This window comes from Anarhichas minor, unplaced genomic scaffold (assembly GCF_050575085.1).
Source record: "Anarhichas minor isolate MPS153535 unplaced genomic scaffold, ASM5057508v1 ptg000033l, whole genome shotgun sequence".
NCBI classification, from domain to species: Eukaryota; Metazoa; Chordata; class Actinopteri; order Perciformes; family Anarhichadidae; genus Anarhichas; species Anarhichas minor.
The window spans coordinates 15,430,397-15,444,729 of record NW_027466479.1 but is presented as its reverse complement, the minus strand read 5'-3'; the positions used below and the strand labels follow the sequence as shown (position 1 = coordinate 15,444,729).

General features: G+C 42.1%; 1 protein-coding gene across 7 annotated transcripts in view; it reads right to left on the bottom strand.

Annotated features, from left to right (window-relative positions):
• Nucleotides 1-14,333, bottom strand: part of dync1i1a (dynein cytoplasmic 1 intermediate chain 1a) — a 48,869-nt gene that overhangs the window by 11,092 nt on the left and 23,444 nt on the right. For all 7 annotated transcript variants that reach the window (XM_076105833.1, XM_076105828.1, XM_076105830.1 and 4 more), the window contains 6 exons: nt 13,332-13,431; nt 12,981-13,106; nt 3,101-3,247; nt 1,681-1,794; nt 1,290-1,423; nt 762-906 (listed from right to left, as the gene is read on the bottom strand). In XM_076105833.1, the coding sequence (XP_075961948.1) occupies nt 762-906; nt 1,290-1,423; nt 1,681-1,794; nt 3,101-3,247; nt 12,981-13,106; nt 13,332-13,431 (766 nt within the window). The remainder of the gene's footprint in view (nt 1-761; nt 907-1,289; nt 1,424-1,680; nt 1,795-3,100; nt 3,248-12,980; nt 13,107-13,331; nt 13,432-14,333) is intronic.

Here is a 14,333-nt window from a genome sequence, read left to right as displayed (position 1 = left end):
ATAAAAAGTATTTTCTCAATTTAATACGATTTTTAGTGCAGAATAATTCTATTTTCTGAGAAATTTGAGTTAGTATGTGTTTATTATTATTATTAATTTAGACGACATAAGTGTATCACGGTATCTTGATGTACGATTACATCCCGATATGATTCCACTGAAAGATGATACATTGAATTATCTCCCAGCCTTATGTTTTGCTCTCTGTTAGACCTCACAGCCGTGTACCTTCCACTGATGTTGTGAAGACATCCAGCCTACTTCTGCAGTACTGACTGTTCACCTGGTCTGTGACATCTATAAACCTACAGCATCGTAGATCTTACTGAAGGCAGCGCACAGATTCCCAGGAAAATTCACGTCAAAATAATCAGTATCAATATCATAAAAGCTTTGTCTGACTGACTCTGATGAATGAATAGGGGATTTACAACACTGCGACACCACAGACCCTAATTGCGTCACTCTACTATTGTACAATGAAGCGAACCAATAAAACTAACTCAACTCCCGAGCAGGAGACGGACAGTTTCTTACCTATAGTACTCAGCTTCCCCCCCCCACTCACTAGTTTATTCTCGCTCTCAAATCTCTCTCACACATATTTTCCCTCCACAAGAGTCCACAATCAACCCCCCACACATCCTCTCTCTCTCTCTCTCTCTCTCTCTCGCTCTCTCTCTCTCTATCTCTCTCTCTCTCTCTCTCTCTCTTCCTCTCTTGCACACACACACACACACAAAAACACACACACGGCATACCTTGGTGCTCCAGAGTTTGACGGTCCAGTCGAAGGAGGATGTGATGAAGAGGTGGGAAAAGTCTACGGTGCCCACTGCGCTGTGGCAGCTGACTCCTGTCACCGGCCCCTGGTGGCCCTCGAACATCTCACAGATACCCGCCTTGCTGCGGAGTGAAGACAAAGATGAGACGTTCATAACCCCAATATTCAGCTCTGCAGTGTTTTAGTGGTTTTTACTTGAATAAATGCAAAGCAGTGAAGGGGTGAAGGTGTCGACCTGAAATTAATTTACAGATTCATTTTTGATGAAAAATGAAACTATTCATAAATCGATGGGAATATCACCAGTTTTTTTTTTTTTTATAATTCTATTACTTTTAATTTTTTTTTCTCAGTTTCATTTGCTTCATCTACTTTCTAAATGTATATTTTTTGCTAAATTATTTTAGCGATTGTGGTGATGTAATTCTCGATCATCCAAGCGAACAAATTATGGCCTGTGATGTTTTCTCCATGTGTGTGTGTGTGTGTGTGTGTGTCCACCAACCTGCCATGTCTGGATGCAGTGTACACAGTGCCCTCCTCACTCCCAACCACATAGTTGTTAACGTCTCCCGTCGGAAAAGCCATGCCTGTCACCGCCACGGGTTTGGATTTATTGTACACCAGTTCCATGGTCTCCTACAGTACAAACACACACACACACACACACACACACACACACACACACACACACACACACACACACACACGCACACACACACACACACACAGGAGGAAGAACTAATGTGAGCCTATATACAGTACGCACATTCAAAGACAGAAACATGTAAATACACATTCATCAACAGTTATAGAAAATACAAGTGGAATACCAGATGCTTCAACACTAAAACTGAAATCAGTTCAGTGTGTTAGGTGATGAGTGTGTTGTGTACCTGTGGCTGGGAAAGCATGTCCAGACTCCAGGAGCACATCCTGCCGTCTGTAGACACAGTGATCAGGTTGTTGGCATTCTGTGTGCCGACCACGTTCACGCAGTACACTGGGTGCTACACACACACACACACACACACACACACACACACACACACAAAGATAAAGACACATGGCACATAAATGAGATGGGGGAGGATGCACACTTGCAAAATAGAGCAGATAATGCCCCGTGCTTTCAGTATCTCGTAACTTAACTCAACTTGTAACATGGTACATGGTACAACTACAGCCCCCTCTAAAGTGCTTGTTATTCTGATGCATATTATGGTCACAATCATAAATTCTTATTAGTCTCATTGATTAGCGGTATTCAATATTTCAGCACATTTGTCATTTAATATAATAAATATTTGGGTCATTCCTAACTCCATGAGCCTGAAATGATAATGTGATTTAACCCTTAAACACATGAGATACTTTGTACAGATGCAGCATGCTCACATGCCAGTGTGCAGTCGTCCCTTACGACAGGAGTGTGTGAAACCATTATGTCATTACTGGGCAGTAATTGATTTGTGTACTGGGCAGCACAAAGCATCCATTCAGCAATCAGCACCATGCTAGCTGGCTGGACTGAAGAGGACGGGAGCGAAGGCCTCACATTTTGGAGTTTAAACCTAGAGCAGGGGTGTCGTGTAGCAGTGTGTGTGTGTCTTGATTATAAACGGCCTCGGGTCTTAAGATATTGCTAGTGTATACTGGTCAGTAATTTGTCGAGGGTCAGTGAGTTCATGAGCTTCTAAACTGTGCTGTCCTTTTCATTATGTCTAGAATTTGACTGCACCAGTCAAGTGTGTGTGAGTGTGTGTGTGTGTGTGTGTTTCTAATATGAAAATGATCAGTGTCAAAGCTGCAGTGTTATCATGTAAAATGTAAAGCTTCAGTAATGTGAACATACATAAATATACATCAGGATGTTTATGACGCATTTTAAAATAATGTTCCTATTTTCATTATTGTTTTATGTAACTAATTAAAATGGAGATTTTCATTTAGGTCAGAGCTCATTTCACCTGGTCTGCAACAAACTTCTTTTTTCATTATTGACTGAAAATCTTTCATCATTTTTCAAACTGGAGCAAACCAAATAATTGGCATTTTTGCTTCATAAACTAATTAATTGATTAACTGATTCAAAAATGTGATAATTTTCTCTCAATCAACAAACCATCAAATCATTTCAGCCATGAAACAAAACCACAGCATGTAAAAAAAAAGTAAGAAAGAGCTTGAAAACCAAGGCACAGATTTTTGTATGTTTTGTTTTTTCTAAATGCGTCAAAACTGAAATAAATCCGCGATGCCTCACTCTACCAGTGTTTAGATTCACAGTGTGTTGTGCTGGACTGTATGTCTTACAGTGTGAGCAGCAGCAGACAGAGGAGTCCGCTGCACGGGGGTCCGACGGTGGCTGCGGTTGTCCCACAGGACGATTTGTCCCGAGTAAGTCCCCCCCACGACCAGGTTGGGATGAAACTTGGCGAAGCCCACAGACACTACGGGAGACTGAGGAAAGAGGAGGGGAGAGGATGAGATAACAGAATCACTGCGTATTATTCTGGTGTTGTATTTTACTTATGAACTGACAGAGCAAGGAACATGGTGACGATTGAAATGGTTCAGTCAGATGAAATGTGCAGATAAAACAGCAGACAGCGAGAAAACAGCTAAAACAAAGAACGATATGAAGCGAAAAACGGTAACGCTAGACGGAGCACGAGTTGATCAAGGCATCGTGATGGGTGGCAGACATCGGGAGATAGACGGAGAGGGAGATGATGAGTTTGGCTACGGTGAGGGTCCGCTGAGGAGAGGAGAGAGGGGTGACGCTGGGGCGGAGACCAGACAAAGAGGGGAATTGTAGTCCTCTTCCCCCAGCCGTTTCACATTACAGCATCAAAACCCCAGCAGCCACTGGAGCGCTCACTGTAGCCTCCATCATGACAAGCGCACCCTTGAACTCCCTCCCTCCCCAATGGCGTGTTTATTGAGTCTTGGTTCCTCTTCACTGATCGTCCCATAAGGGCTTCCCTCACCCAGAACCGCTGAAGCGTCCGCGCTGTGGAGTTATGAGAAAATGTTTCAGCATTGTATCGCTACAGGAGGGTAAAGTGGTGTTATGCATTGTCAAACTCACCCCTCCCTCCATCCATTTATCCATCCATCCACTTAGTAAAGCTGCATAATCCTAATTTACCAGCAAGACCCGGCCAAGAGAGCATTAAACAAGAAGCTCACAGACGCACATCACAATTTAAAACCCTGAAACTATAACACACAGGGTGAGTCTCGCAAAAGCATTGTTGCCCCAATGCGGTCGTAGATTTTGTCGGAAGACCGTCGTTGACAGTTTTAGTGTTCCAGTAAACGGTATCTCAGACATTTTGTTGGTGAACAACAGCTGTGAGACGCTGTTTGGAGGCAAAGATTAATTATCAGAATCCTCCCAAATGAATCACTGTATTAGCGTTAACAAGGGAATGTTAGCAAAGATTTATGTGAATACATTGACAGTAAAGTATTCATTATCCTATGTTACAAATGATTGGTGGCCTAAAACCTAGTGATACTACTACCTTGAACTGGTGGTTTAATAATAGACAATTAGTGATTGTTATGATTTTAAGAATTCAAATAAAAGGAAATTCATATTTGATTAAGTTAATGAACACGTTAGTCTATTCCAGGAAACTCTAATGGCTTACATGAATCCCCTCATACGAATGAGCCCCTTTAAAATTAGTGAACAAACATTGCAGTACATTTAGAAACTGCTGAGGCTGCAGGATGCCAATTGTCTAACCGAGGCATCGTTAATGTCAAATCTGTTTTTCCGTCACATGCTTAAGGCACAAGGCACCAATGTGGCAATATTAAATCAGGCAGTTGGCAGTTTTGGGGTCATCATGGCAGTTTTGGGGTCCAGTTAGTTGATAGGCAGGAAATCTAACAATGGCAGTTCATGTTTAGGACATTACATTATTCTTGTTTCATTTCTCTCCCTTATGCCCCCCCCCCCCCCCCCTCTCTCTCTCTCTCTGTCCCTGCCACCACACCATGTGCGAAGCGGCCAACTCCAAACCCCAGTTCGTTTTGAAAGGAGACTGGAAAACAAACCAGAGGGAAAGAAAACACTGCGCACTCTTTCACTCTCCTTTTTTGTTTCTTCTGAGGACTCCAGGCAAGTCGCTTCAGATGTCATGGCTCAAAATAAACTGAACTTTGGTGGAAAAAATAAAGTCCCTCGTCAGCCGGGAAGGAGGCACTCTACGGAAAAGTTTATTTACACGGTTAAGTAAAAAGGGATCAGGAATTTAGGTCTTTTAGCACGTATTAACACACAGGATTTGATGGCCATAAGGTATTATTCACATTACAGATTGTGTAAGTTGCTTTGCCAGATTTATTCTATGTGTAATATGTGCAGTAAAAGCACCAACAATTGCATTCAAATAATGTCCAAAACATAAATAACTGTCTAAAGACGTTAGGAGGAGTAGACAAGCAGAACTGCAACTGTACCCTTTTTTTCAAAATTAATTTGGACAATTCAAGAAAAATATTCCTAACCTGGCAAACAGTGTATGGAAAACCAAAAGTAAAAAAAGAAGGTTTTTAACAGTAAAACTACTTCAGGCCAAATGTCAAGACGAGAGCTCTCATACTCAAATACACGAGGATGTGTCTGCCTCCAACTTGATCACTTTCTTTAAATATCCAAGAGTCTTGGGATGACCTTTACACTCTGTGGGCTGCTGTCTGCTGCCCCCCCCCCCCCCCCCCCCCCCCCCCCTCCATCAGTGGGCTAATGAACCCAGGTCCTGTCCTCTCTGTCATCTCTGCACACAAACACACACATTCACTTTATACACACGCACAAGTTTCCATCACCACAACCATTGATTGATCAGTCTTCAAAAAGAAGATGATCTCTTCACGATATTCAGCCTCTGGGGGAGCAGAGTGAAGGAAACATAAACAATATTTAAAAAGCAAAATGTTTCTTGATTCTGAACTCTTAAAAAAATAAATAAAATAAGATTGCTACCACTTTCACATGTGTTCATCAGCTTAGCTTAAAGTTTCTCCCTGTCACTAGTCTTTATGCTAAACTAAATTAAGCAAAGCTATGCTGCTCGATGCATTTCACAAAAACTTCAAACTATTTCTGTCTTTTTCCTCCATCATCACTTACTCTGTTAAAGCTTATCTTTATGCATAAAGAGATAGAAACCATATAGGACTGCTATAAAAGTGCCATTTCTAATTTGAATTGTATATATATATTAGTCTATGTTGTACTCCAGATTGTTCCAATTTAACAGTATACTACCTCAAATATATTAATACCGTATCTTTGAACTCACTACAGAGACCTTCCTCTCTTTGATCTTTCTAGATGAATATGACCCTATTTTTTACTATTAACACCATCAAAAATTAGAAAATAAACAAATTCACAAGCATATACAGACCCAAATAGAAAACATCCCTGCTCTCTTCTCTTTCTTGTCATTCTTCCACCGGTTATCACGCTAAATAAACATCCCAACCCCACATGAGTAATGACAAAGAGAAACCAAATCAAATCAAGAGCCCCCTCTATTCGCTCCATATGTTAGTGTAACTCCTAAGCCCTATCAGTGTCCCCATCTTAAGAGGAAAAATCCTGACTAAACTCTGAATCCACTCTTTAAGAAACCACACGTTATGCCATCATTCCCCTCGTGTACTGTCAGGCTTAGTGAAAGAGCTACTGAAAATTATCCTGGATTTGTCCCGGTAGTGCACTTTGAGGCGCCTGCCAGCAGCGAGGTTGGACTTAACATAAAAGCCATTCTCCCTAAATGCTTCTAATCAAAATGTCACATCAGCACATGTGTTTTGGAGTTCTATGCCTTTTAAACTTACTGTATGAAATAAGATCAATTTGTCCCGCGCTATAAGGAAGTTTATGATTTAAGCTCAAGGGGAATTGGTTGACACTCTAAAGCGGATTCTCAATTTTAATGTCATGTAGGGAATTAATGACTGAGTTTAGGGCTGAATTATGGAGTGCTGGGTTATGTTTCGGTTGGATTTCTGTCTCTCGGTTAAATTTGTATTCATTGACGAGGCTTTGCCATCAAAGACTCAAATTATTTTGCAAACACGACTGAAAAGCTAATATTCTGAATTAAAGATGAAGTTTGGCATTTTGAGAAATACTCTCTTCCTGAGAGATAAATGAGGAAATTCATGCCACTCTCACGTCTGGGCGATAAATAGGGCGGTGCAGGAAGGAGTCCCAAACCGTAGCTTCATACTTAGCATATAAACCTTGAGAGTAGCATCAATCTTCTCATCTAACTCTTGAATAAGCATATTTTCCCCAAATCTCAAACTTTTCCCTTCAAATCCAACACAACCACGCTCCTTCTCTCCCCTGCAGCTCCTCTTCATTTCCGATTGATAGGTTTGGACATATCAGTCACACGAGCACCACATCTGTCTAAATAACACCTCAAACAACTCTCGTGTCAACAATGCTCACGCATATCAGGGCTGACTTGAAGTTGATACCGAGCCTGACATTTCATTTCCAAAACGCAGAGTGGCTCCGCGGATGGTTCTCATCTGACATGCAGCGCGGGTCAGACACCTGCCAAGTCATCTCCTGCCAGCCCAGACGGAGGGGATGTGGGGAGTGACAGCTCCCGAAAGAAAAAGCAGCGGAGAGAGTCACTTCGGTATATTAGGCCCCAGATAAATTGTGGAAGTTTTACAGGGAGACACTCTTGCAGTCAGAACAGTGGGTTTCATTTCTTTCCCCGGGCAAGGTCTGCTATGTGTTTGTGTGTGTGTGTGTGTGTGTGTGTGTGTGTGTGTGTGTGTGTGTGTGTGTGTGTGTGTGTGTGTGTGTGTGTGTGTGTGTGTGTGTGCAAGAGGGAGAAACTCAAACACACAAAGTATCATCTACCACATCTCACATAGGCTCACAAGGCTAAGTGCTTCTGGCAGCCCTCATTATATTGATGGGAAGTGTTCTGTAGAGGATAATACACACATGGTAGGCACTGATGAAAGATGGCACCCAGCGAGGGATTAGGGTGGTTCGAAGGAATGACAGAAAGAGAAAGAAAGCTGGAGAGAGGCGAACACTCCCTCCTTTGTTGCCTCCTCCTCTCTTTTCGTTCTTTCCTCGGGCAACAAACTGTTGCTTAAGTCGGCTTGGGAAGGCAGAAATGGAGTAAGAGGGCTATGGTGAGAAGAAAGAGGGAGGTGGGGGGCTGACAGTGCACGCCAGACAGTATATCCTCCAAAGTAGATCCATGCATCACCCCCCCCCCCCCCCCCCCCGCTCACCACACTCATCTGTTTTCCACTCTGCCTTATCAGGACCAGATGGATGCGACTGTCTTCCCTTGCATCCCCTTGCTTCTCAACTCCCCCCCCCCTCCTCTCAACCACCTTTCTCCTCCCTTTCTCCCCCTGGCTTCACTCGTTTATGACACCCCACGGATTTTGTCACTCTGTGGTTTCTGGCAAAGAGAGAGAAATACCATGTCGAGTCTCAATTTCAGCAGGCATAGAATGAGGGTTTTGACGGAGCACAAGCATGAGGAGGAGGCTCCGGGAAGACAAACAGGCCTTTCTCTGCCTCCTAGACCTCCATTCCCTTTATTTTCTATATCTTGTTTGTTTGCTTGTCTCATTGTTTCACTTTTGCTGGTTTGTGGCTTTAATGGTGGATTTGTGTTATAGATACAATGATTGTTCGACTCAACCCGACAGTAATCTGTTCTATTCTGATGTTGAGTTCTTCCTCAGGTCAGTTTTCAAAACACATTTATATCAATCGCAATGTTAGCACACCCACCAAACTTCTCGATATTAGAGTCAATACTAGACCAAAGATTCTGTACTGACACCAAAACAATACTTATTTTAATACCTGGATGTGCTTATTAGCTTTCATGCTGGCCACCTCACAAAGACGATACCAGAAGCGACCTGGATTAAATAGTCCAGCACATAAAAACCACAACGTGTTGTTCTTACACTGCAGTTTTTGTACAAATTTAACAAACAAGATACGTCTTAATTATGAGCGTCAGAGGAGCTGGTAGGAGGATTTTAGTTAGCTGTTTCCCCGTTTCCAGGTCTTTAGCTTAGCTAAGCTAACCGGGTATAATTCACATTTTCCCTAAAACATTGAACTCTTCATTTAACTCTTTTGTCATTTACAAAATATGCCAAACTGCTGAATGCACCAGTATTAAATAAAGAACCGTGGCTACATGAAATGAAAATGTCCCCTGATTTAGATCAGAAACCAAAGAATTTGACCAAGAATTAAATGCCAAATTTTGATTCTTAACAATAATTGGGTTCGATACCCAGAATCTGAGCTCTTCTTTCATAATGAGCAACATACACTCGAAAGACGGACTGCTTTTAATTTAATCCTTTAAGACCAATAAAGCCACCTACGATCAGCAGAGCCAAAGTTGTAAAAAATAATCAAATTTACCGCAAAATTCAACAATAAATTATTTTTGCCAGTAGAAGCTACATCTGTGTAGTCTGCTGCAAATCACATACAGTCAGTCGCACAGTCTTAACCCATCAGTGAGCATTTACAGGACTGCTTCATCCTCCAGTTTATTATCACACGGGTTCCCACTTAGATATCTGTGAATAATGTTGTTGGACTGTTCTTTCTTTCTAAGAATGCTCTACCCTCGCCCTCCCTCCCACTCTGCTTCTCTTACTCAACCTTTCTGGAAGTGTCAAAGATCTAGGGACCGACGCAAGGCAGCAAGATATTAATAACAAAATATGACTGAGTCCAATGGGATTTGACAGTAGCGGCGGGGGTTGTTACAGGGAGGCGTGTGGTTTGGGGGGGGTTCAGCAGAGGTTTTAAGTCAAACGGGCCCTTTAATGTGGTGTGACTTTGCCCACTTGAGAGGCTGGTGTGAAGTTACAAGATTGGACCCAACTGGGATGGGGCGATGATGGATCCAACTGCTGAGACGTCCGTGATGAGGGGAGACACGCTCAACTGGTACCAGAATCCACAGCAACGGCAGCCCCTTTCCTAAAGTACAAACCCAACCCACACACTGATGGATCACACACTTCCTCCACTATACTACAGATCAATGGCTCCGAAAGTGGGGTCATGAAACTGCCACGGGTCCTCAAGGGGATTGTAGAGAGGACCCCTTAGTGTACTGTGATACTGTTTGATTTCAGATATAGTTTATTCACCGTCTAGAATTAGAGTTAGAGGACCATGATACACTTAATTTGTTAAGTGAAATTGGTAATAATAAAATAGTTTAACATAAACCACTTATAACTATAAATGGACTCGCTAAATCTGCAGTGAAATTATTCTTAAATTTATATTCTCTTTTCATCCCAAGAGTCAAAAAAATGAAAAGTCATTATCAGCATTACAAGCAGCTGAAAGCCACAGTATTCACGTGAATGGCTGTGATTAAGAAGTGTAAGGTTATTTACCCTACTCTAAATATAAGAGCTTAAAGACAGCAAAGCAGGAAAAACAGAAGGAAATGGAACATTGAATGCATAACTGTCAGATTTGTTCAGTCCACAAGGGAACAACATTAGACCCGTCTGTCTGTTGCATTCGTTAGAATGCAGTTTTACAACACTGCTGCATTGTGCCAAAAATGTTAGTGCACAATTCCCAGATTGCAATTGCCTAAAGTAGACACACTGAGACTCCTCCCAAAATGAAACCAACACCATATTTTCAATGTTTTACTTTGCACCATGTGAGTTTTTATGACTTTTTTTTTTGTGAATAATCTGAAGCAAAATACAGCTCCAAAAAAATCCATCCGCAAAAACACTGGAAATAGCTGACCTCATTGGAAAAAACAGCCCTGAATAAAAGGTTTATTTTTTTTAAAAGAACAGTGTGTTTTTTTATTGCTAAGACCATTCACCAAACTGTACACAGCCAGGCAAGAAATGTAGAAGCTTGACCTCACCAAAACCCCATCTGAAACATGAAGCCTTCTATAAGCCATAGCCTTATACAATACAGCCCCTGCTGAACCAGACCTCAACCACAAAACCCCAACCCTCCAATACCGACCCAGCACTGTCATTCATTTGTATACTCCACACACACACACACACACACACACACACACACACACACACACACACACACGCCACGGCCTTTACACGTGTGTATGACACTCACATTAACATGTGCATACACACAAATAGCCATCTACCTATCCATCCACCAGATGAATATTTGCAACAATTGCAAAGAGAAAGCATGTGAACAGTTTGCCTCTGTGTTCCTTTAGCTGAGGATGGGGAGGTGGAAGGTGAAAGGAAAAATAGAAGAAGGTAGAGAAAGAGAGGGGAGGAGGCACCCAGCCCTGTGGTTTTGGGGGGTTAAACGGCAGAACATGCTCGCACATTAAGAGCCATTCGATCCGCAGCTAACTAGGGAGTCGCGACTCTGTTTGCAAAAGGCCCCGCAGAGTGAAAGAGCAAGAAAAAAATAAAAAGAAGTCTAACCACTCCTGTGCTCCTTTCATCCAAATCCAACAGTGACAGTGGAAGTCATGGCTGACTCAAAATGACTTCTTTCTTTCTATTTCCAATCTATTTCATCTCCATGTCTCCTCTACGGTTGAAATGATTTCTAAGGCCCTGTTCGTTTGCTCCCCACTCTATCTTTCTTTCTCTGTTTTTCTGTCATTCACTTTTCTTCCTCCCCTCATGAAGAGACCGTGGCACCGCCCCAGGCCACACTAGCTCACTGACTAACACGGGGGCGGTAGGAAAGTGGGGCACTTGGGAGTTCCTGTTCTCCCTCAATTTTTTTCGTCTGTCATCTCTGTCATATCACTTCATTTAATGCGCATCTTTCCAGTAAACACTCACTTGAAATAAATCTCAGCATGCGGACAAGACCACTGTGTTTGAAGAAGTGGTTTGTATGAGTTGGAGAATCAAAAACAAAAAAAAACAATGACATTGCTTTGATATGTTACATATAGCTATTTCTGTTTTTCAATGCAAAACCGGCACCATTGTATTTCGGATCACACTTCCACTTGAGCACAGTTCACCTCTGTCGTACACATTAGCAGCTGATTGCCCCCTTTTGATAAACTGAGCATTTTATCAGCTGCTAACTTTGCTAACCTTGTTCCCAAACGGCTAATATTACACACTCATGGTTCACAGATCAGCATGCTCAGAAACCGCATTGTTAATAAAGTCAGATGCACTGTACATATTTCGTCAGAGAACCACATGGAAAAACTACTGAATCGCAGCTACAAGACGCATCACTGTAATATATCCGTAACACCACATGGATTTCGGCAGCGGCATAAATTATGGTGCAGTGAAAGAACGGAGTGGTTTAAAAATCCATTACGGCATTAGACTTTGTATGGCGAGCTTCATATTGAAATATTTGCGCGCAGCATGTGGTCTGCAGGAATATGTGGTTCTGTATGTGTTTGAAAGAAAGGAGAGAGAAAATCTATTTCCCCTGTTTGAATGAAACTTAAAAGCGAGAGCATGCGTGTGCATTTCTGACATTATTTCTGAGCAGTGAGGGGAATGCCTTTGACATTAATACTAGTACAGGTGTATCTATACATTTACAGGAAGACGTGTCATTATTCGAAAACACAGCGCCGCTGACGTTAGACGCAGCGTCAATGTGGGTGGGCTAACACACACATGTGGCAGCGTTGGATAAGGAAGCGGTAGGCCGCATCATTTTACTACAGAGACGTCTCTATGACAGGCCTCGCCTGTCTCGTGGGAGCCGTGAAGCCCTCACACCCGATCCTTCTATCCTCCCTACCGTTTTCTCAGTGTCACTTGCTATTAGCGTCTCACCCATCAACGAGTTTCTTTCCCACCAAGTTCCTTCCGTTGAAACTCGCCTCTAGTGGCAGCGTTCAGGTTTAATCCAATCTGGAGGGTCAAATGAACGCATGTGGAGCCGCTTCTCATTTCCCTTTCCTTCACTCTTTATTTTCCAGTCACAAAGGTGCCGTCATTATAGGGTAGAAAAGAGGAAATAGAGGAGAATAATGGTGCTTTTTAGTGTGAAATACTGAGAGGCAAACAAGGAGATGAGAGGAAGATGGAAGATGTTTTGTTCTTTTTTTTAACTTAACTGCCATCGTATTCCATAGTTATGGAAATATGTGAGAGGTTTGATAAGTTCCAGTACCTGACAGTGAAAGATGTATTCTGGTGTGGCCTTCTTAAATTTGAGGTTCCATACTAGCGCAACACCATCCGGTTCATGAGGAGCGTCTTCATTATTGTTATAAGAGGCAACCAGCAACTCAGGATACTGAGAGAGAGAGAGAGAGAGAGAGAGAGAGAGAGAGAGAGAGAGAGAGAGAGAGAGAGAGAGAGAGAGAGAGAGAGAGAGAGAGAGAGAGAGAAAGAAAAAAAAATACATCTTTTAATAGTGACGCTTAACATCTGCATAATTGGTATCAAAATTTCGAAAATGGAAGAAAATGTTCTTGGTGCATTGTTTGAGTTCACAGTGACGCCAGGCTGCTGGCCTCACCTGAGGGGACCAGTCAAGGCAGGTGATCACGCGATGTTTCGACCAGTGTTCATCGTAGAAGAGTCTACTGAAGGACAGACTGGAGCCGCTACCCGAGTCTCTGAAAAAGAGACAGTAGACATAATGTGAGATAACCTGCCAAGGTTCATAAAAAAAATCCTTCTGTCTGCAGGGGTCATTTGTGATCACTGTTTAAGGTACCTCCAATCTGGATCTTCACAAAGTGAACTAGCCACAGTACGTAAGTGCAGCAGCTTTTTTAAACGTAATGCATTGCGCTGCATTGCGCCTAACTGAATGCCAAAAGTGGAATTCATGCATTTATCATGAACATATATCAGAAATACAAATTTTCTGAAAATGCATAACTTTAGTGAGATAAAGTCAAATGTAGTTCAAAGCATAGCATGGTAACAAAACAAACAAAACATGTGATGTGTTTGTGTCTAACAAATAACAGAAGCATAAAGTATGTCTTCATGAAGCTCAGTGATTGAAATAAAATATCATCTAATGTACACGAAAGGGCCCGAACACACCGAGTCCACAGTCGGCCGTCCATGTTGCCTGAAGCTTAATGAAATGCATTGGCTCTAGAACAGCTCGGCATATTTATTTGACATCAGAAGAATTTGGCGAGAGAGCAGTCTGACTGGTTGTAGTGAGTCATAGTGAGTCAGTAGTTGGATCCTGTGCACATTGTTGCATCATTTCAGAACGTTGTACCATCACAGTTTTGTCTTTGTGTCCATTCGTTAATGTCAACTCAGTTACCAGACCGTCAGTTATAAGCAGATTCTTATTGTTACAACAGATTCTGTACACTAATATCCACTTTGTCTTCAATGCTATGTGAGAGTTAATAGTAGTAAAAACAACGTAATGAAATGTAGGTTATGTTGTTACAATTTCATAAATAGCATGTCCGTGGAAAAAAGAAGGGGACTGATGTTAAGCACTGGGTCACGGCCTGTTTTAGACATAATCGCTATTTGACCACAG